Source organism: Odontesthes bonariensis, chromosome 17 (genome assembly GCF_027942865.1).
Source record: "Odontesthes bonariensis isolate fOdoBon6 chromosome 17, fOdoBon6.hap1, whole genome shotgun sequence".
Classification (NCBI taxonomy): Eukaryota; Metazoa; Chordata; class Actinopteri; order Atheriniformes; family Atherinopsidae; genus Odontesthes; species Odontesthes bonariensis.
The window spans coordinates 16,937,652-16,958,061 of NC_134522.1; the positions used below are offsets into that span (position 1 = coordinate 16,937,652).

General features: G+C 42.6%; 1 protein-coding gene across 1 annotated transcript in view; it reads right to left on the reverse strand.

The window, feature by feature from the left end:
• Position 1: 1 nt before the first annotated feature.
• LOC142366120 (pleckstrin homology domain-containing family G member 3-like) overlaps positions 2–20,410 on the reverse strand; it is a 31,151-nt gene continuing 10,742 nt past the window's right edge. The window contains exons 3-19 of the mRNA XM_075447923.1: positions 16,143–16,684; positions 13,575–13,675; positions 12,020–12,089; positions 11,878–11,924; positions 11,636–11,786; positions 11,270–11,401; positions 10,453–10,635; positions 10,251–10,343; positions 8,057–8,143; positions 7,936–7,966; positions 7,596–7,697; positions 7,371–7,403; positions 6,576–6,586; positions 5,848–6,207; positions 4,949–5,065; positions 2,566–4,012; positions 2–2,441 (exon numbers count right to left, since the gene is read on the reverse strand). Coding sequence (XP_075304038.1) covers positions 1,798–2,441; positions 2,566–4,012; positions 4,949–5,065; positions 5,848–6,207; positions 6,576–6,586; positions 7,371–7,403; positions 7,596–7,697; positions 7,936–7,966; positions 8,057–8,143; positions 10,251–10,343; positions 10,453–10,635; positions 11,270–11,401; positions 11,636–11,786; positions 11,878–11,924; positions 12,020–12,089; positions 13,575–13,675; positions 16,143–16,684 — 4,151 coding nt within the window. The 3' untranslated portion in view covers positions 2–1,797. The remainder of the gene's footprint in view (positions 2,442–2,565; positions 4,013–4,948; positions 5,066–5,847; positions 6,208–6,575; positions 6,587–7,370; positions 7,404–7,595; positions 7,698–7,935; positions 7,967–8,056; positions 8,144–10,250; positions 10,344–10,452; positions 10,636–11,269; positions 11,402–11,635; positions 11,787–11,877; positions 11,925–12,019; positions 12,090–13,574; positions 13,676–16,142; positions 16,685–20,410) is intronic.

Below are 20,410 nucleotides of genomic sequence, written 5' to 3' on the forward strand. Positions count from 1 at the left end.
CTTAGTTCATGGTACAGCTCACTTTTCATGTCTCCTCTCCTGTCTACTTACAAGTTGCAGTTTTAATGTTTTGGCATCTCTGTTGATGGAGTAGAAAGGGAACCGATCTCCACGGGCCATAAAGTTAAATACGACTAAATGCTGATAAAGATGGTATCGTTTTCTGTTTTTACAGTTTAAGAGTGGGGGAAAAAAATGAAAGCAGCACCATGCAAAAGTTTGGAAATTCAAAGAGATTTGAGCTCTCAGATCAGACCAAGACCTCATTTGTTTTTTGTTAGGGCTGTAGCTTGTTCGCTGTCGCAGCTAAGGTCTGGTGATGAAAAAGCAACAATCGAATGGTATTTTATAGGAACAGTAGAGGTCCAACTGAAGTTTAGAAGATGGAGAAAACTGCCCAAAAGTCTTGCTCATAGGATGAAGAGGTTTTATATACTGGAGTGGTTGTACACTGTACTACAAATATGACCTTCATGAAAGAAAAGAATGTAAATAATAACAAACATATCTGACAAAGTCTTGGAAACGAGCAGTGCAGACTGCTGAAGACAAAATAGAACGTTTTGGCAACAAAGAGCAAATACATGCCTGGAAAAACTACTTCCAGGGGTGAAAGTTAAAGGTTTTATCGTGGCCCTCACAGTCCCCTGACCTAAAAAATAACAAAAGTCTGGGGACAGAAGAGCAGAGATGTAAGGAGCCTCACAGAACTAGTAGTCTTTCACAGGAATAACAAATAAAAATCTCCCCACAGAGCTGAGAGGCTCTTTCTGCTATAAAAACTAGCTGTGATACATGTAAAAGATGGTTTTCAAAAGTGTCATCTTTAATTTTATGGCTTTTGGAAATTAGGTCACCTTTTACAAGTAGTTTCCACTCTCCCTGAATTGTTTTACTTGTTGTAACAAGATTCAACACAACTGACCCCCCTTGAAGCACAGTAGACATGGACACAGAATTCAATATCGAGTAACCAAGCACTAGCAAAGAGAACTTGTGGACACTTATCATTTCTATTTTTATTGAAAATATGTGAAGCTGCACATATGAAACAATGTATATCCTGCAGCTGTAAAGTAAAAAGGGGTTGCCGTTAGTTCAGTATTTGTACACAGTCAAACTGACCCAAATATACAGTTTTATAAATAATGTTCAAGAAAATGTACAACATACAGAGAAAAATAAAGCTCCAGTGATCTTTAAAAACAGCTTTAGAAGCAGCTAAAGTAAATGTGGAAGCAAATTATCATCTCTTTGTGCATCAAAACCAACAAATGTTGAAAGGCAACCCTCTTTGGTAAATGGACAGAGGCTTTTCTAACAGCTGAACTCTATGAGACTTTAGCTCCCATTTTCCACTTCATCTCTCTACTGTCAGTTTATGCGGTTATTGATCGTTGTGCTATAGTGACCATAGCAACCGACAGTCGGGCAGGAACCAAATACATGGATGCAGTAATAAAGCATTACTTAATTTTCATTTGATATGGGGGGTCATACACATATTTTTTACATAATCTTAGTACTGCGCAGACAAATACCCAGTGTAGAAATATTGCAATACATCTTTTTAAAGACAACATGCTTTCCTATCATAGTCTTACCATTAACATCCCTTTTATGTTACACTGGTGCTACCTCCATCACCCATTGTCCTCTGTACTGGAAACTGTGCAGATAGCAAGCAGCATTCTTTTGAGGGTTCAGAGTGAATGTTGACAACCATAATTATGTTTCCACGCACCATTTCCTGACATTAAAGATGTAAAAAAAAACATAAACAAAAGCCCATGTTCATCAGCTTGTACTTAGGCTCTGGAACTTCTCCCGTAAACTTTTAACAAGATTACTTTCTGAGGCCTTCCCTGAGCTGTGGAAAGCAGACTTTGCATTGTTCAAGTCCTCCATGAGGAGGCTGTCCTCATCTTGTAGTCTCCCAGCTGGACTGACGCCCCGAACAGGCTCCGGAAGGTTTTGTACTTCATGGAGGGGTTGAGACCCGAGCATGTTGTCCAAAGAGCTCCATCTACACAGCAGGGAATGTGTCTGGTGCTGAGGCCGGTCCTCTACTACTGGACACTTTTCCTTCTGTACCGTTTCAGACTGCTTTCCACAGGAGTCTGTCGGACCATTGTGAAGGTCTGTGGAGCTGTCGTACCTGTGAGAGCAACCATTACATCCGTTCATGCAGCACTCCGCCATCCCATTTGGTTCTGTGCAGACGCAGGCTGTTCTGGGAGAGTTGGAGGTCTCGGTGTATTTGGAACGCAGCTCCTGAACGTCTGGCCAGTAGAAGGGCTCCGGCTGTGGGCTCTGTGGGCAGGTAATTGTGCTCTGAGAGCTGGCTTCAGAGCTGGGGGTCTGGACTGGACTTGGAGACTGAACTTCATGGATGACCGCCTCATCACTGACATGTAAGGGCAACCTCAGGTTGGGCTTACCTGCATACATTCACAAAAACAGACAAACATACAAAGAAAGATTTTTAGATTTCTCCATACATAAAAGAATGTGAGTGGTTACAGCAAGATAAACCAATATGGGAATCATTTGGACCTTATTTACCCCTTTTCCTCATCTTCTCCTCATGGACAGCAGGCATATTCTTGGGACCTTCTTGATTGGCTGTTTGTCGGTTTCTCTGCCACACCATAGGTCTGTTATTCTTGATGCGCTGGCTGTACTGACGAGCCAGCTGAAATACCTTGTTTTTCATCTTGCCCATGTCATGTAGGATCTGATCTTCTTCCATGCTGGTTCGGAAGTTAATTACCTTGGAGGGATGGCTAGGATTAAAATGGTCGTTCTCTTGAAACTCTGAGTTCCTGCGTGGCTTAGAATCCAGACCCGACTTCTCCTCTTCTGTTGGAGAGCTCGAGGTAGGTGAGGACATGGAGGATATATCCGAGGCAGTGCTCATTTCGGATTCTTCTAAAATCTGAGGTGGTTGCTTCCTGGTTTTAACATCTGAAGTGTCTGAGCTGATATCCTGTAGAACTTCTAATCTTGAGCCATTAACTTTCTCCTCTGCAGTGTCCTGGACTTCCCGGCTCTCCTCCTCAGCTTCCATGACTTGCCAAACCTTGAGCATGTCGTACGAAGGTCTGAACTCCTCGTCTGCTGCGGCTTCTGTGACACTTTGAGATCTAGCCTTGGCTTCAAACAATCTATGTGGTTCAGTTTTTTTGTAATTTCCAGTGTTTTGACTCTTTTCCAATCCAGGAAGGTCAAACACAGACCAAGAGGTCGGCCTGTTTCGAGAGAGGCCTTTCCTGCAGACTGGACTGACCTTCTCCTGAGGAATACTGTTAAGCTGTCGACTCAGGTGCCTCACCAGACCAGCTGGAATATAGGACAGACTTTCCCTGCGCTTGATGCTAAAGTTGGCATCCTGGTCCTCAGCGTGATCATAGTATTGTCTGATTTTATGGATAAGGAGGCGATCTTGTTTGGAGAGAGTGGACCTTTGTTCCCCTTCGCTCAGATCAGGCACAACAACTGACTGACTAGCCTCTGAGTTCTCTGGTGGCTCTGATGAAGTAGTGGCCATCTTTTGGGTCTGTTTTTCCAAATCCATGCAGGCTGAGGGGCTTTGAAAGGCATCATTATCTACTGGCGGTGAAGGGCATGCGACGGAACCAAGGTCCTCGGAAAAAAGACTGCTCCGCCTGGACAGGCTGCTGATGAAGTGCTCAGCTATCGCACTCGCCTGGTCCAACACAGAGGAAGGTAGGATGCTTTTATGATCTGAAAGCACCTCCTCTTCCTCCTCTGAGAGTTCCCCATTTGTCAGCACACTCGTGTCTTTCACTTGGAGACCAGAGGAATCACTTCCTCCCTCTTCCTCCTCGCCAGTTTCTCTGGAAGTATCCAGAGTTTCTGAGGTGTTGGCTTCTTGTTCAGAGGGGGTCACAGGAGACTCTGCAGATTGGGGGGATTCCACTTCTAGCTGGTTGCTCTGTGGATGCACTTGAGGGACACAGTCTAAAAGGCCAGCCTCCTGCACACTGACCTGAAACATGATAAGAGTGTTTGCAAAGTGGAATGTAATGAGTAAAAACACATTCTAATAACAAGCCCTCTCCATCCCTCATTAGCTTAATGGTTCTTTTCAAAGTCATCTTGGCGGTTTAATCTGAAGCATCCACAATTTATGCTGCATGTCTTTTATCTTATTAGGCCCACTTGAGTTGAGTATGACAGTGACCTATTTCTCTTTGTATTATCTAAGTGTGGTACAAACTGAACAGGCACGGCGATGCCATTAGCAGTCTGTTGCTAGTGGTTCTTACTGAACCATCAACGTTATCCTCGATGAGTTCAGCTGTGATGTCTGTGGAGCCACATGCGTTCATCTTGCAGATATCACCCTAGTCTGCCATTAATCTAAATTTGTGTTCAGGAGTTGCCTGCTCTTCTGGAGTGCCTGCAAATTGCAAAAAATGCAGCTTGGAGCTGTGCGGCAGAGATAAGGTTAGGAAGAATAACAGCCTACACTCCACTCAGACGCAGAAGCTCTCTGTCGCTGGACTCCGAATCAAATGTTGCCTTTTTTCTCAGTGGGGGTACCGAGCACATGAAAACACTCTGTATGTGGCATTTTCAATTTCCAGGACTATAAATATACAGCAAGCAGGCATGTTTCAAATACACCACAGACAAATGCTCATGTCAAAGGGCGCCTATTCGGTTGGAATCTAATTTTTAAATTCACTTTAGAATTGAATCAGCAAGCTCTCATTCACAGAGCGATAACAACAGCAGCAGAAACACAGAAAGAGTCTCATTCGAATTACACAACCTCTCCAAAATGGGCTTAGCAACAATGGTGAGCATAGCAGGGTATTCTTTAACAGAGCGAATACATGTCACATGTGGCCTCAGAAATGCATGTGAAAAGGACGCTAAGAGGATGTCTTTATTAAAATCATCAGGCTTTTTAAAGCACCTGTGTGCTGAGGGTTTCATCCTCAGCAACATTTCCATTGCTTCCCTCCTGCGTGTAGGCTTCTTCCTCGTCTATTGGTGCACTTCTCAGCTCGGCAGCATCTATGTTCTGATCATCCTAAAAGGAGTAAAAACACACCATCAAACTTAGTTTTTTTGGTCAATATCCTCGGTGGATACACTCTGAGAAAGCATGCAATGGATGAACACTGAACATGTACTGAAGCCATGAAAAACACACTATGAAATTAAAATCCTCCTTCAAATGATGCATATTTATTCATATTCAGGGAGGGTTCTATTACAACAATTAACCCAGACAAAGGCTTTCCATTTATAAAAATTCAGAGGGAAGGGGGTTATTAGAAAATATGATTATCAAAGAGCAAAGGTCCTGCTATCAGAAGGATATTTAATTATACGGCTGCATTAACCTTTGAAGTCAAACATTTAGCAGAGCATATCTAGCCAATGGATCTCATGCAAATGCAGACATGGTCTCATCAACTTCAATCATGTCCCAAAACACACAGTTATCAGACACAACACACTATAACTGATGGGATGCACTTATACAGTCCATGCATAGTGGGATCACCTGAACTCCAAAAAAATCAAGCAAAGACGTGCACGAGGTATGAGTTTCAGTTTCACCCATACATTTACAAAGTTCACTGTTAGCAGTCTCAGAAATTCCTTCCATGCACTTCTTGAATTTGACCTTAGGTAAAAGGGGACAGTACATATGGTGGCAGGTGTTAGATGGTTCTGTTCATAAAGAAATAAAAAAAGAAAAAGGAGGATGAGAGCCTGTGCGGAGGAAAGAGCAGCGTATTGGTATTAGTGAGCCGGTGGAATAGAGCAGGAAATGGGAGACCCGTGGGTGGCAGAAACCCTCACCGTTGTCAAGTGAGTAGAAAGCAAAGCCCTGGCTCTATAGTGCCAGCAGGAGATGGCTGCCAGCACTGAGCTGGCAAAGTCGGCTACCTGGTCATCTCCCATCAGTATATCTTCCTTGTAACTGTCCCCCTCCTCCTCTGCCTTCTCCTGCTCGAGCCCCCCTTCAGTGGGAGGAGAGCCCAGCTTAGAGCCACTGTCAGTAGGACTTAGCTGCTCCAGAGAGATCCCTCTGGGAATTAGATCCTCCACACAAGGCCTCTCTGCCTGGGGCTCGCCTAGACTGGACGTCAGTGTACTGACACTAGTGGCCGGCTGGAGGGAGCACCTATCCCCCAGCAGTGCACCCTCACTGTCTGCATGCTGTAGCGTGAAGTCATAGACATGTGGTTTGTTATTGCAATGCCAGTGCTAGAACCATGTTGTGACAGCAAGGCTGTAAATGAAATGAAATCACCAAAAAGCAGCTTTAGCTCTGAGTGTGATATGATTTTTGCAGCACAGGGAAAGTCAAAGTTTGTTCTTTAAGGATTAGCCATGGACTTTAATTTTTAGTTGAGTTTTCTTTTCTTTTTTTCTTATTAAAACTTCAGGTTTGAGCTGCAAAGTCAAAACTGAATAAATCATATCTCACCACAGCTCAATAACCTCAATAAAGTGCATTACTATGAGTGACTGGAAAAAGCTTATTGAGGCTTAATGGAAGACTAATTCAGATTACATACACTTACCTTCAAAACAGCTGCACGGTGAACAAAGATAAAGAGGAAGGGGTAGAGAGATAAAAAAAAAATGAGACCGTCAATAACATTGTAAAAAAAAAAAATGTGCTCCAGTCAAATATCCTGAATATCACATGCATTTTGTTCAGTTACAGTCAGTCTCTGCCTACAAACACAGGCACCGAGTGCAGCAGCCGCTGGTCTGGCTCAGACTCGAGGGAGGGCCCGTGATTAGGTAAATACCGATAAGAAGCATCTTGTTCTCAGAGGCTCAAACTGGACATGATGCAATTAGCCAGGATGTGATGACCCACTACCTCACCCAGATGAGAAGGTTGACATGAAAATTGCTTCCTCATTAAATTGGTTTGAAAATTGATCTGGACAGGGAGTGAGGAAAAGCGGGGGACAAGCCTACTGAGTTTTGCTCTCATTATGGCCAATCAATGACGACAGGAAGACTCTCAGATCTGAGCGCACGGCTGAATTTGACTACCGAAAAGAGCCTGTGTATGACAAAGGCTTCGACCAAAGTAGCATATAATTAACTTCATTATGGGCGAGGTGGAGTGGGAGTGATTGTGTGTGCCCATTGATCTGTTTTCCAGGTGTCTTTGAAGGAGAACAAAGCAGAAGTTCAATGGAGACATGAACAGCTCTTATCCATCAGTGAAATAACCTTAGTGGCTGGGAGCTGCTGTATAACTGGACAGCAGCCAGACTGTGGATCAAACTGAAGCATCATTAATTTATCTGCCCCTTTGTCTTCTAATAATAGAAACAAAAACATCACGATGTACCAACCTTTTGTGCTCCTTATGATTTGTTTTGCTGGCTCTGGAAAAGAATATAAAACATAAAAAACTGATAAGCTCCTAAGATCAATCTGTGTGTAAATATAAATGCAATGATCGTATAAACCACTCTTTTACTCTTGGATATTTCTGAATTCACTCTGTAAATGTTACGAGGAGGAAGAGAGCCATTCTTTTTCTATGAAGTACTGCGAGATGAATAGGGGCCTTTTACCCGATCTCCTCCTCCCATTTCGCCCTCCATGATGGAAGTCGTCAGCCTGGCAGCACTCCGCTTTCATCATCCTCTCAGGACTATACTGGTACTTCCCCGGATCTGGGGAGCGGAAGGATACATCATCACAATCAGAGCTGCAATTACAAAAAAAGTATTTTCTACTCATAGACTAATGAATGAGTTAAAAAGCTAAGCCTTCTTGCCAAATGAAACGGCAGTCCATAATTTCCACTGAAAATTAACTACCATTCTCTTTCATTAGCAGCATCTTTGGATGCTGTAGCAGCGGTTAAATCGGGCCTGGTATTAAAAGAGATGCTCTTTTTGCAACACTTACAGTTTGCATTGTCCACAGTCGTGTCTATTGCCTTGAAAGAAAAAAAAAAAAAAAAACTTTAATTCAAGGCTCCTCTTCAGAGAGAAATGAGGTAGAAAAGCTATGTGAGGAAGATGCTTACCCTCTGCGGCAGGATGGTGTTGTGATTCTCAAGAATGAGCCTCTTGATGTGATGGGCCCAGAGTCGCTTTTCTTCAACAGACTTGGCCTGAAACAAGAGACACTTCTTTCTTTAGAAAGAGTCATTCACATTCAGATACACCAAGAACACCATCAAAGCAGAAAAAAAACCCTAAAAGATTGGCTTTTAGCAGCCGCAGAAAGAAGACTTTCACATTCTTTGAGTTTATGTATATGTGTTGATCTCTGGCCAGTGAGGAGACCAAATGCAAAGATAATGTACCTCTGGTTTCTGCATTTGTTTTGAACATAATACAACATTTCTTTCATTCGAACCAAAGTCAGTTTAATATGTTTGAATGCCCAATCTTAGAAAATGTACACGGATTTCAGAACCTGTTTTTATTTGGTCGGCCCTTCTTTAGCTTTAAGGACAGCAGCTCTTGAGCAGTGCAAAGTTTGACACTCTGTATCAGTATAATCTGAAAATGTTCCAGAGTCTCCTGTGATGTCAGGAAAGCCTGGCTTTCTCAGTCTTAAAGTGACCCATAAACATCTATTACAGTCAGCACTCCTAAGTCTTCTTTTATTTAAAGTATTTGAGGTGTGTTTGGCCTCATAATCTCTTTGTGTGTGATGCATTGTTGCGTCATTCTCTGGCTGTTTGTTTCCTTGTTAACACCCCTCTGTTACAGCCACAAACCTCTAAATGGGATGATTTGACAAACAGGACTTTTTTTCTCCACCATCCACTGTGAAATGCTGGCATGTCTGAGCCCACCTAAAGTGTTTGACCTCGTCTGCTCTACTCCTGAGAAGCTTAAGGCTGAGTTATACTTCTTTTTACTGCCCTTGCGTTTTCTTCTTGCGTTTATGTAAATGGCTCGAGACGTTTATACTTCATTTAGCTTTGCCGGCGCTTGCGTGTGCTGCGTGGCGATTCACTGCCAGGAGAGTAGGTGGAGCAGCGGGTTTTTTCAATGACAAGCCTACTATGATGAAAGGAAATTCACCGCCAGGACCTCTTCGAGTGATTCATGCTTCTTCTTCTTGTAAATAGCCGTTATTTTGTCAGATTTTCAACACCTTGGCGGTCTAAACGACTACTTTCTCGCCTGAAAATGTTTCAAATGTTGCTAAAGTTATATATTTACAGAGTTTATAGCTTAAGGGAAATCAGCTTTTCAGGCCGGCTGATTTCGGCTCGGACAGGAGTGAAGTGCACTGTGTGTAAACGCTCTGCATACTGTCTGATCGATGAGTATGTCGTTTTCAAGTAGTAGGCTTGCGTCTTTTCTTGCGTAAAGTTTAGAAAAATGAGGTGACACACGCAAGCTCGCAATGGGGGGCTTGCAACCGCACAAGGGCTTGCGTTTCTCCTTGCGTCTTGCTTTGCGTCTTGCGTTACCGACTATAAACCAGGCTTTAGACGCCTGTCCTCTGAGACCACAACAAGACAGGATTTTTTTTTAAGAAAATCATCACGTTGCATTTCGGTCAATGAACATAACTCGACATTTTTGATCCTCTCATGGTGTGTTCACTTTTGGGTTACCTGACAAGGCTTTGGATACAGCGGATCTGGTTTCCGCTGAATTGAATAAATTACTAAAGGAGATGCCAAAACTGGTCAGAGATGGCCAGAGCGAATAGGCTGAGTCGATCTGAGTCACTCAAACTTCTGCTGGTGTTGTCTCGGTGAACAAGGGGATTTTGTCCACGTCATTATGTGCCGAGCCCAGCTGTCTATTGGCAGAGGGTCTCGTAAAAGATCAATGACAGCATAAGTGTATGTGTTGATTTCACCTCTGCCTTTAGCCCTCTGAAAAGTTTAAAAGCATCTGAACCAATTTCAGTTGTAGAGGCCTATGTTCTGCCCCCATAGAGACCTTCACTTTAGCCAGGAGTTGATTCTGAAAAGCTCTTTCTTGTTCGGGATAACAAACTGATTGTTTAACAAATTACCAAGAATATGGCAGAACAGTAACCGTTTCCTTTTCCATGTTTTTTGATTCATTCTAGATTAAGTAGAAAGCACGGGCAGATTATTATTATTTTTATCTCAGACATTTGAACTGTGCTGTTTATTGAGCATGAATGAAACTCATTTAGATATGGACAAATCAAGCTCCTTGGATGTTTAAGTGAGCAAAATTATTCATTGTTGAAGGACAAGAAGGTCACACTGCGGTTACCTGCACTGTATGAGGCTGCTTGGGGCGCTTGAAATGGATAACACTGAAGAGCAGGGGATCCTTGGCACTGTCAAGTAGCATTAAGGTGGAGCACTGCAACCACAAAGAAACACCATGTGTGATACAATTCTCACAGTTCTCTTTTTCTGCTTTTAAAACGTAAAAGGCACTAATCATAGGAAATAATGTGAAAAAGTCATACCGATATATGGATCTTGTAGACATAGTGTTCCCCTCTTTTCTTTGTAATGAGAAGCATCTTTTCGAAGAGGAAAAGAGTGCGGGTGTTTTTCGCCCTCAGCACATGAAAGGTGCCCTCCAGCACCAGCTCCCCATATGTGGTCAGGTCAGGACCCTTCCAGTTGATCAGAAGAGACTGTATCTCCTATAGATGAACATGAAAGCACAGTCCCTTACAAACACAGACGCATCCAGTCATGTCCGTTCACAACAAATAACAATTATGAGAGCTGATATTTTAAATACTAATGCAACACCTGTACAAAAGAGAACCAGGGAGACAAACCACCCACTCATTTTTTCTGGATCACTGTAAAGTACCAATCTTCACTTGAAGAAACCATTTAAGTCTAAACCAAACTCTATGCAATTATGGATTTCTGTTGGGCAATACCTCAATAGAGACACTCAGAAATCTGGAGCTTTAACATACAAGTTCACGCAAGAGATGAAAGTCGCAGAAGGCTGCCTTGTTGAGAAAAGCAAATAGTGTGGAATGAATTGATGAGAAAATTGCTGTGAGCGCTCCAGTCGCACAGCAGAGCAGACAGAGTTGCAGTGGCATTGCACAACAAAGGTCCAAAATCAAACCAAAAGTGGGTGCATGGGGGCAGAGGGATACTGCTCTGTTTATCATTATGACCTGAGGCACCATCTAGATATGAACACAGGCATACTCAGAAATGCATAAGGTCTTAATGGTTTAAATGAGCACTGCATGAAAAGCACAAAATTGCCCATGTGTTCTTTGGCATGCATGCGAGGCAGATCTATCTGACCTGGACTCTGACGGCATGTTCGTGTTTCCTCTTCATATCATTGATGTACCAGGCCACTCCTGTCATGGTGTCTATGGCCTCCTGAACGACCTCATAGCCCTCCTCGTCGGAGTGAAAGTGCTTTGCAATTTCCTGTAAAAGATATCCAGTAGTCACGTCTTTCCAGGGCTTTTCCACTGTTTTTTTTAAGCTTGCGAAATATCATATTCACGTGTTAGCCTTTGCAGACTTAATAAATAATTCAGTCTAAATAGCTAATCCAGAACTGTTAAGGACACCTTGTTACATGTTTATAATAACAGAGTTATAAATGTGTCGTGGCAGTATTTGTGCTGAATCTACATGACCCCTGAGGACGATCTGTACCTGAAGCAGCAGGTGATATTTCAGGATCCTCTGAACTGGCTTCAGTAGGTAGGAGCCCAAAGGAAGAGAGCGCTTCAAAACAGCCTGTCGATCCCTGAAGAACTTGGCTAAAGTTTTACTCCTCATGCAGTTGGTCAGTGTTGCTACTGAGCTGCAGAGAGCAAACATAAGCGCATTCAAGCAGGTTACATTACTGATAACAAATGAAAACAGACAGAAAAAAAGACAATCTAGCAACTTACTTGGGATAGTTGTTGCAGTACTGGGTGTAGATTTCAAAGTATTCACTCTGGAGGAAACATGAATCAGGCATCTCTAATGTGCATTTTTTGTTGACATGCAAAAGTGGTTGTAGTTAAGAGTGTGGATGATGGGGTACCTTACCTTGTTTACAAAGCACTGAGCGATAGCCACAGGGTCGTTCTCGCACATGTCCAAGGACTGCAGCAGTTCGCTGAAATGCAACAATAAAGTGAAAGTGTAAGGTGAGGTAATAATGCTAAAGCTGCAATATGCCACAAAGGACGAAAGGAAGCAGGAAAGGCTGGCTGTAACCACAAATAAACCATCACCAAAATGTTTCCCACGGCACGGATTTAGTTTAAAACCTATTTTTCAAGTGCTGTTATTAAGACCACCAGTGGAGGGCACCATGCACACTTAAATAACGGCGTTTGCTCATGTTTGTACTGAGAACATGTATCATATTTGTGATTTTTCCAAGCCTACAGTCGCATCAAGAAACAGTTTTATTCAGAGTTTGAGAAGCAAAAAGCTATGCGGGTCAAATTCATTAACATCGTAAAGCATTTCAAAACTCTGGTCAAAGACGAGGTGGCCTGACTAACAGACCACAAACAGATGGGCCAGCATACATATAATGAGGAATGTATTGATGTTGATATTGATTACGGACAGAGTGTTTGTTCATACAGTGTGATTGCTTGTTCAACAATATTCATAGATGGAAGTGCTACAAGGAAATACAGTTCTAGGATGAAAGATGGAAGCAAGATTGTTTAACAGTTTCTGTCTAAGTTAATAACATAGTACTGAAAACTCTTAAGCTGGGAAAGCCAGGCATGGGGCTGATATAAAGCAAAGTAAATATAAGAACAACATGTACCCTCTGTAGTGTATGGTATGAACTGTAAAATTTCAACCAATCTCCGGTTTGCCCTGGGAGGAGTCCAACAAACTCTGTTTCAAAAGTAAGTAAACATGGGGCACCAGTTCACCGGCTGATACAAGGATTTCATCACCAGAACGGTACTACATAAAAAGAGAGGAGAGGAAAAGCCTTCTTTCTGAAAATGACACTGTATGGACCTTTTAATCCAAAAATGTGTCATTATATTGTCCTCACTCATAAACAGCTGGTTAGAATGTCATAAAAGAGGAACAACAACTTAAATTTTCCCCATTTTGTTGCTTCAGAGCTGCTGATAGCTTTGGCATTACCACAAAGGGTCCTTGCAATGGAAGGAGACAAGAATGTTAATGTGTGTTTTGGCAAGCAGGCACATTCAGCAATGAGGGCTTGCTGACATCAGATGATGAAATGTAAAGCCAGCTGCATCAATACTTCCTATAGCTTTCCGATATTTGCAACAGTGTTTTCACTGTGGTGAGAGCCCTTCAGTGGTTTCTCCCTGCATTCACTTTGAGTCACTCAACAGAAGAAGGTGGTCAAGCATCGTCCAGTCTTCACTTTCATGATATGCTCCATTATTGAACAGCAACATTTTTATATACAGACCTACATCAAAGCAATGACTGACTACAGTCTCCTTTGCTCTGCTCTAAAAGCCTCTGTTCAATGATAAATAAGAACTTTTCGGGATAAATGTTCACTTCTTCTGCAAAAATCCAAGAAAAGAACATTCAGAACAGTACTTAGGGCTGGTGATGGTTTCTGTATCCGGAAGGATGTTTTTACCTGTTGAACTCATAGATGTCCTCTATGTTTCCAAAAAGGGCGCTCACTTGCTCAGGCCGTATGGGAAGGTTGCCGGTATCGATAATGTGTGCCAAATAGTCCTGAAAGAACAATAAAGAGATGGAGTCATACTTGAAAGCTTACGCGAGCATTTATAAAATTCCTCCCAGGAGAGGGAGCATGTTTATAGAGAAACAATTGGTGCCATGAATCTCTCCTTTGGCATCTGCAATGAGTGAGGTTTCTCACTTGACAGCTGGACGGTCTAGTTACTGTGATAGAATGTGGATTAAAAGGACAGGGGTTACATCTGGATTTCACGACATTCCTGAAAAAGTAAGATCATTCAATGACAATTTAGTTGTGTGACGATTAAAACACCCTTTTAAGGATTGTTTCCATGCACCAGGGAAGAGTTCGACTTTGGAGGCTTTGCAGTATCCAGACAAATAAAATCTGCAGTCTGATTCCCTCTAAGAGCTCGACTCCCACTGGAGCTCAGACGTATACCAGAAGGCAAAAATGTCAACAAACTCCAAAGCCAAACATGCCAACATCTGGATGGCTCCCAGCTGATTTGGTCAATTACACACTCATGTGGCATACAAACAACACCAAAAAAGTAAAGGAGCAGATTAAAGAGGGACAAACACACACACACAAGCAGCAATTAAATAAAGAGTAAACACACACACACTCCCCCTCCCAGATAATGTGGTGCAAATGCACAAACACACGCATACACTTAGCAGGACGGCTCAAGATAGCTCAGATTGAAAAGTCAACTTTTTACACAACTAAAATCAACGCAGCCAGGAGTCAACAGTAACAGGCTTCTTTATAAAAACTCCCTGTTTGAGCTACATGACACACACACGTGACCTTTAACTTACTGTTAGATTTCATGTGGTGTACGCTGTCTTGTACTGATTAGCGCTACAAGCTGCTCTTCATTATGGAACAGATGGAGCTAGAGAGTTAGAAATCTTACTAAGTAACAAGAACAATCAAGTCTCTCAGAGTACAATAAGCACTGGCAACAACCTTCTTGTTTAAAAAATGCTGAGCATGATTACTGTGGGTGTGTTCAGGCCAGCTGTTGGTGATGTATTCAGGCATGTGAAACCAGCCAGGGTCAAACAGCTGTTGTCAAAACTGTATCCCACGGACAGACAGCTCCTAGTGAACGTGAGTTATAAACTAGATCTAACAACAAGCCCTGATCAACCACTCATAAGGTCAGTGTCGGTATCAAGTGGAAGCTTTAAATTAAATTAATTTACTTCGGAAGCATTTCACACATCTCTGTCAGATCCACGGCTGGATGTGGAATCAAAATGACTAAAGCCAGACTGTAGTCATAAAGGGATAGAGGCTACATCTGTACTCAACCGTGTTCCCACACTATAGCCCAACAGCTCCCCTTTCATCTGCATTATTTCTTCAGTTGGTGCAAAGATGGAGGTGTTTGTGTTGGCTGGGAGAGCCTGAGAGCTCGGGCTGGGCCGGAGCTTGCAGCCGGAGCTGTGTGACCGAGGCCAGACCAGGTTGGACTGCTGTTCCTATCAACTGAAATAGAAGTCCTTGAAATGTCTGTAAGAAGCAAGTCATTACTAAAGCAGGACCCGGGGGCAGCACTCACTCCCCCAGCAAATGCTAGACGCCAGCACAGTCTGAGGCAAGGTGAGGAGGGGTCCTTGCTGCTTTACTGCCAGTCAGTCTCAGAAATGCCTCACATGTTAAAGCCATTACTGGCTGCAGACTGACTGCTGAGCGCCCCTGCTTCTTTGCTAAACTGAAGGGAAGGGAGGTCTCTCAGTCTGGAAGCTTTTGGCAGACTACAAAGGTAGAAAAAGTGATAAGAAATAAGTGGCCTGGTGCATTGTAAAAAATCATCACTGGCCCATTTTTCACTCTTCACATCTTTTGAGACGATGCTTTTACCATCTTTAAAAAAGAAAAAAAAAAGATCACAGACACAGAGATTAATGTTGTGATAACCCTGCGATGTGTCCCATTTTTTACTCCGGACACGAGCACTCAATCCATAAGCGCGGGCTACAGGCTGTAAACTTTCACTGCACTGTAAATATACAGAATGGTTTATACAAAACACCAGATCCAGATCATAAACTGCTCGACAGCCTTCACCTTTATGAACTCAGAATCTATAAACAACGCACAGGCAGTTGCCAGATGTCAGGCATACTTTTTTTGTCCTTCCATTGGCTGATTTGTTAAGAAAGCAGGGAAATCTGAATGAAGCCTTGAATAAAAAACATTTTAAAAAAAACTGGATGTAATACAAGACTCATTCTGGGTCTTAAACAGTTGCTTGGAACACAGGACACACAATTTGCTCTCAGCAGACTTTGAGTTAAATCTTTGTTGTGGTTTCTGGCAGTTCACATTCAGAATATCACTTTTAATGAACACAGCAGGCATAATGTCCGAGCTGCATGTGAATCCAAGTCAAATATGTTCTTTGGGCAAACCAATCATCAGTATTCTGGGCACTTAAACGGAATATTCACTTTGAGTAAAGACACAGTGATTCTGACAGCTCACCTCCACGATGCTGCGCAGGTCTTTGACGTACATGCGCTCCGTCTCAATGATCTCCATTACAACACGGTCCACGTAGGTCAGCTTTGGGTTGGACGCCATGGTATCAGTGACGACAGGCGAGGTGGGGATATAATGTATTCCACTACTTGCCGTTCTGCTGGCAGTGGCGTTGTTGTTGTTCCACTGGTTGCTGATCGCCCTGGGCTCCAGCTGGTCCCGCCAGCGCTCTCTGGAACCTGTCATGGTGGGACTCTGGTTTCTGGCCTGCTCTCTGGTGCTTTCTGCGGGGCTCAGTTCCAGGTTTATGTCCTCCTCGCTCGGTATGGGAGGTGTGGTGGAGGAAGGAAGGGCCGCTGTGCTTCCAAAAAGGCTGCGACTATCGCGGGAAGAACCAGAGGATAGGGTGGACACGAGACTCACTGGACGTTCACCCTCTCCGTCCAGTGGCTCCACACATACTTGGCCGTAACAGACTGGGGCCAGATCCACGTTACCCTGGACATGGTCACCGGTGGAGAGGGGTGAGGACAACCGAGGAGATTCTGGGACAGGAGAGCAGAACACAAAAAGAAAGCAGGTGTCAGTATTAAAAAAAACTTTATTACCAACTTTAGCAGCTTCTTTTTTATTGCAATATTAAGTTTGAGTATTTTGTTTATCTCTCATTGGAGTCTACTGGAGAGCTATAACTTGAGTAGCCGATATGAAAAGGTTATTAGTAGATAAAACATCCATACGCTGACATTTCTCATCTATAATTATACTTTGTTGTTTGGGCTAAAAGATCCTAATGGATGAGACACACTTGAGGAGGCTGTTCAACACTCGAGGCAAGTTTCACATGTCAGCATAAAGTATCTTGGATAAAATGCTGTTTTCTAAACAGGGAGTTGTAAAGTTGAGCTATGTACCAATAGCAAGATTCCAGCTGCATGAAGACAACATAAAAGCACAACTTCAGATAGATAGAAGTCTTTAATTCAAGCTACAAAAAGCTCAAATACCATCCAAGAATCAATAAAAGACAGCTAACAGCCCTGTTTCTACTTCCAGGAAAAGATAACAAGTTGGGCCAAGAGTAAAAAGCCTCCCACAAATCATTACTGACATGGCCTAATTGCAAGACTGCACTTTCTATGGAAAACTCAGTCATTTCCTCTTGTTCTCCTGACTACTGAAGGCTGAACCTTGGAAAAACAGAGCTGGGGAAAACTGATGAGAAGGGAAAAAAAGCGGTAAGGAGAACAGGAGCTTTGTTTATATGTCTTTATGGAGCTATGTCTGAATTCAAGAGAAATGGAATCCGTATTCAGTTTCACATGCTTCCTGGCCAGATGGGGAATTTTCCTTAGTAGTGTTTCCTAAACATATGAACTCATAGCATTGTGAGAATGAAGCACTGAGTGGCCACTCATTTCCTTAAATATTCAAAAGGGCAAATAGGCCAAAACCATTTTGCCAAGCTAAAGAAATGCTGCTTTGTCATTTAATTTGACTTCAGACTAATAAATGGAAATCAACGAGGCGCAAACTGTCGTTAATCAAATCAGTGGAATGTCTCAAGTAGGCAATATTGCCAAGTGGGGATGGAGAGTAAAATTTAATGTTGCTAGCTTGCAGTTGTACCTTACTGTTTCAATCTACTTGAGCCCCGATGAACTTTGTACCTAAATGTTGTCTTCATTAGATCTACATCACTGGCCAGGAGTCCGCACATGTAGCACAATCTTGTGCAGAAAAGGCAACGGCATAATTAAGCTTTTATAAGCTGGCCAACTTGACTTATCTCCCAAACACAGATCATGCAATTGTATGGCTCCTCATTTCAATAACGACCCAAACACTTTGTTATGAAAGAGGCAAGTGGCCACCGTGATTTATGAAGCTTTGAAAACAGTATGATGTTCAGCTGGATGAACCGCCTTTCAGTTCATTCAGATTCACAACACACACACACACACACCTCTTGGCATTCCTAAACTTTCCATGAGTCAGTTCTGAGCTCATGATGTTCGCACTACAGTACTTGCTACACAGTCCACATGAAAGCTTCCCAGCAGCACAGTTCCCATGCAAAACCTCACTGGGAGAAACAGATGAGCTGGCCACCAGAGAAAGCTGTGTTTACGCTCTGTGACAAATCATAGGGTTCAGGGTGTAAAGGGAGTGTAGCGGTGAGTTATTACACTTACTACACCAACATGAATTAGGACCAAAAAAAAAAAAAAAAAAAAAAAACAGCTTCCTTTTCTGCATCTGCCTCTACTTTTGGTTTTGAGCTTTGCTGCGTCTGCCATGTGAAACTCCGTTCCTCTTTCCATTGCTTCCTCCCACCCAATATCCTTCTATAATAAAACTGCTGTGATGCAGACTGCAGACACTGCCAAGTAAAAAGTAGGAACAACAACATGTGCTAAAGATAGCCAAAAGTTTAAACCATAGTTACGCACTCTCATTCCCTAGCAAAGAATTACTAGTGCAAAAAAAGTCATGTATTGTTGAACTAGACTAAAAAGTAAACGGTGGCAGTGTAGGAATACTCCAGACTTATCTGAAGCCCTGAGCACGCACTTAAGTTCAGGACAAGCTCACATCTGCCGCAGCTTTGACTGACCACTTCAGATACAGACTCTGCAGGCAGGGATTATGTGCAGCTGATACCACACACCACATGTTTTAGGGGGGAAAACAGCACTGGTGGACAGAGCACTGCCCATGTTAAAACAGGCTGTGCAAAGGAATGCAAATGACTTGTTTATCTCAGACAAGTTGCTCGCCTTGTCCTGTTCAACACAGTGCAAAGTATTTCCAGCCTGCCTGATGCTTCGGACAGAGTTTAAAAGAGGTCATCATCAGTGCGGTCTGCATCATCTGTGAATTCCACTTAATTGCGGCCACTAACAAACAGACCTGTGTTGTTTTGATTTTTTTGTTTGGTGCAACAGCATCTCTTCCACAGGTGCACGTATTGTAAAGCTCAAAGAGTTTTCTGCAGGGATCTCAGGGAAACCCACCTCACGAGAGCAGCAAACTCTAATTTAAGCCACATGATATGGCTACATACCATGATAAGAATTATCAAAGATATATTGTTCAGTTCTGATTATGTCCAACCTAACAAAAGGTAGCCAGGTCAATCTGTGGCCAGCCGCCGACCCACTCGGTTGTGATCTGGCATCTCTTTACTTTTGGTGCTTCAAATCAGGTCCAATAAAGGTTACCAAAGTTAGGCGGATTGTGAATGTGTGGTTTTGTGCTGTACTGGAAAATCGAGGCACATTTGGACAAACAGCCGACCATGTGTGTTGACCTGAATAAGAGCAAGATAAACACTAGGTTCAGTCTAAGTAAATGGACTTGGAGCAGCGTGTTTGGGCCAATTTAGAAGTGTGACTCAAAACCACGCTTAGTTATTTTTTTCTGAACTGGATTTGGGCCATTACGGAGCTAAATCTTTCTGGCTACCTGGGAAGTGTTACTGGCATCGGCATCTGCCTAATTTACCCAAGCAGGTGAAGCTTTGCTTTAAACCCACACATTTCAAAACCTACCAGAACGCTGTCCAAATATAATTTGTGAGCATATTTGCATTTAATGACCAACCGCTCATCCTGCTGCTTCCAGAAAGCTGGTGGAGAATGTTAAGTATACGGTATGGACGGTTAAGTAAATGGTCCACAGGAAAAAAATGTTCAACCAAGCCTGGACTGTGATTTTCACATTTCACACCCTACAATTTCACAAAGTATTCTACCACAGCGAAACAACGCTCACCTTTGTTACAGTTGCATATCAATGCAATTGTTAACTTAAACCCATAACCATTAACAAAGTCAAGGGCAAAGAGGTAGTGTAGTATTTGGATCCCATTTAAGCTTAATAACGCACAATCCTAATTCAAAGTCTTTTTTTACTTAAAGCCATCAGCAAGTCTAATTGTAAGAGATTATCATAGAACATTAGGCTAGAAATGTGTGCACTGAGCAGACTGTTAAACAGAAAATGGTTGGAATTCCAGAAAACTAACCCTCAAACCCGTCATTGTAATTCTTTGAATTCCATTTTCCTGGCTGATAGGCCAAGGTTAACATTTACACACAAAGGTGTGTTGATACTGGAAGCATGATCTCCCTATTTGTGAGCCTCCCTGAATCCAAATACTCTGAATAGAGTACATAAATAAATACAACTGGTAATACTTTTATTTTAAAGATAAGAAAATCCAAAAATAAAGTATAAATCATTTCTTCATCGAATGAGAAATTCAT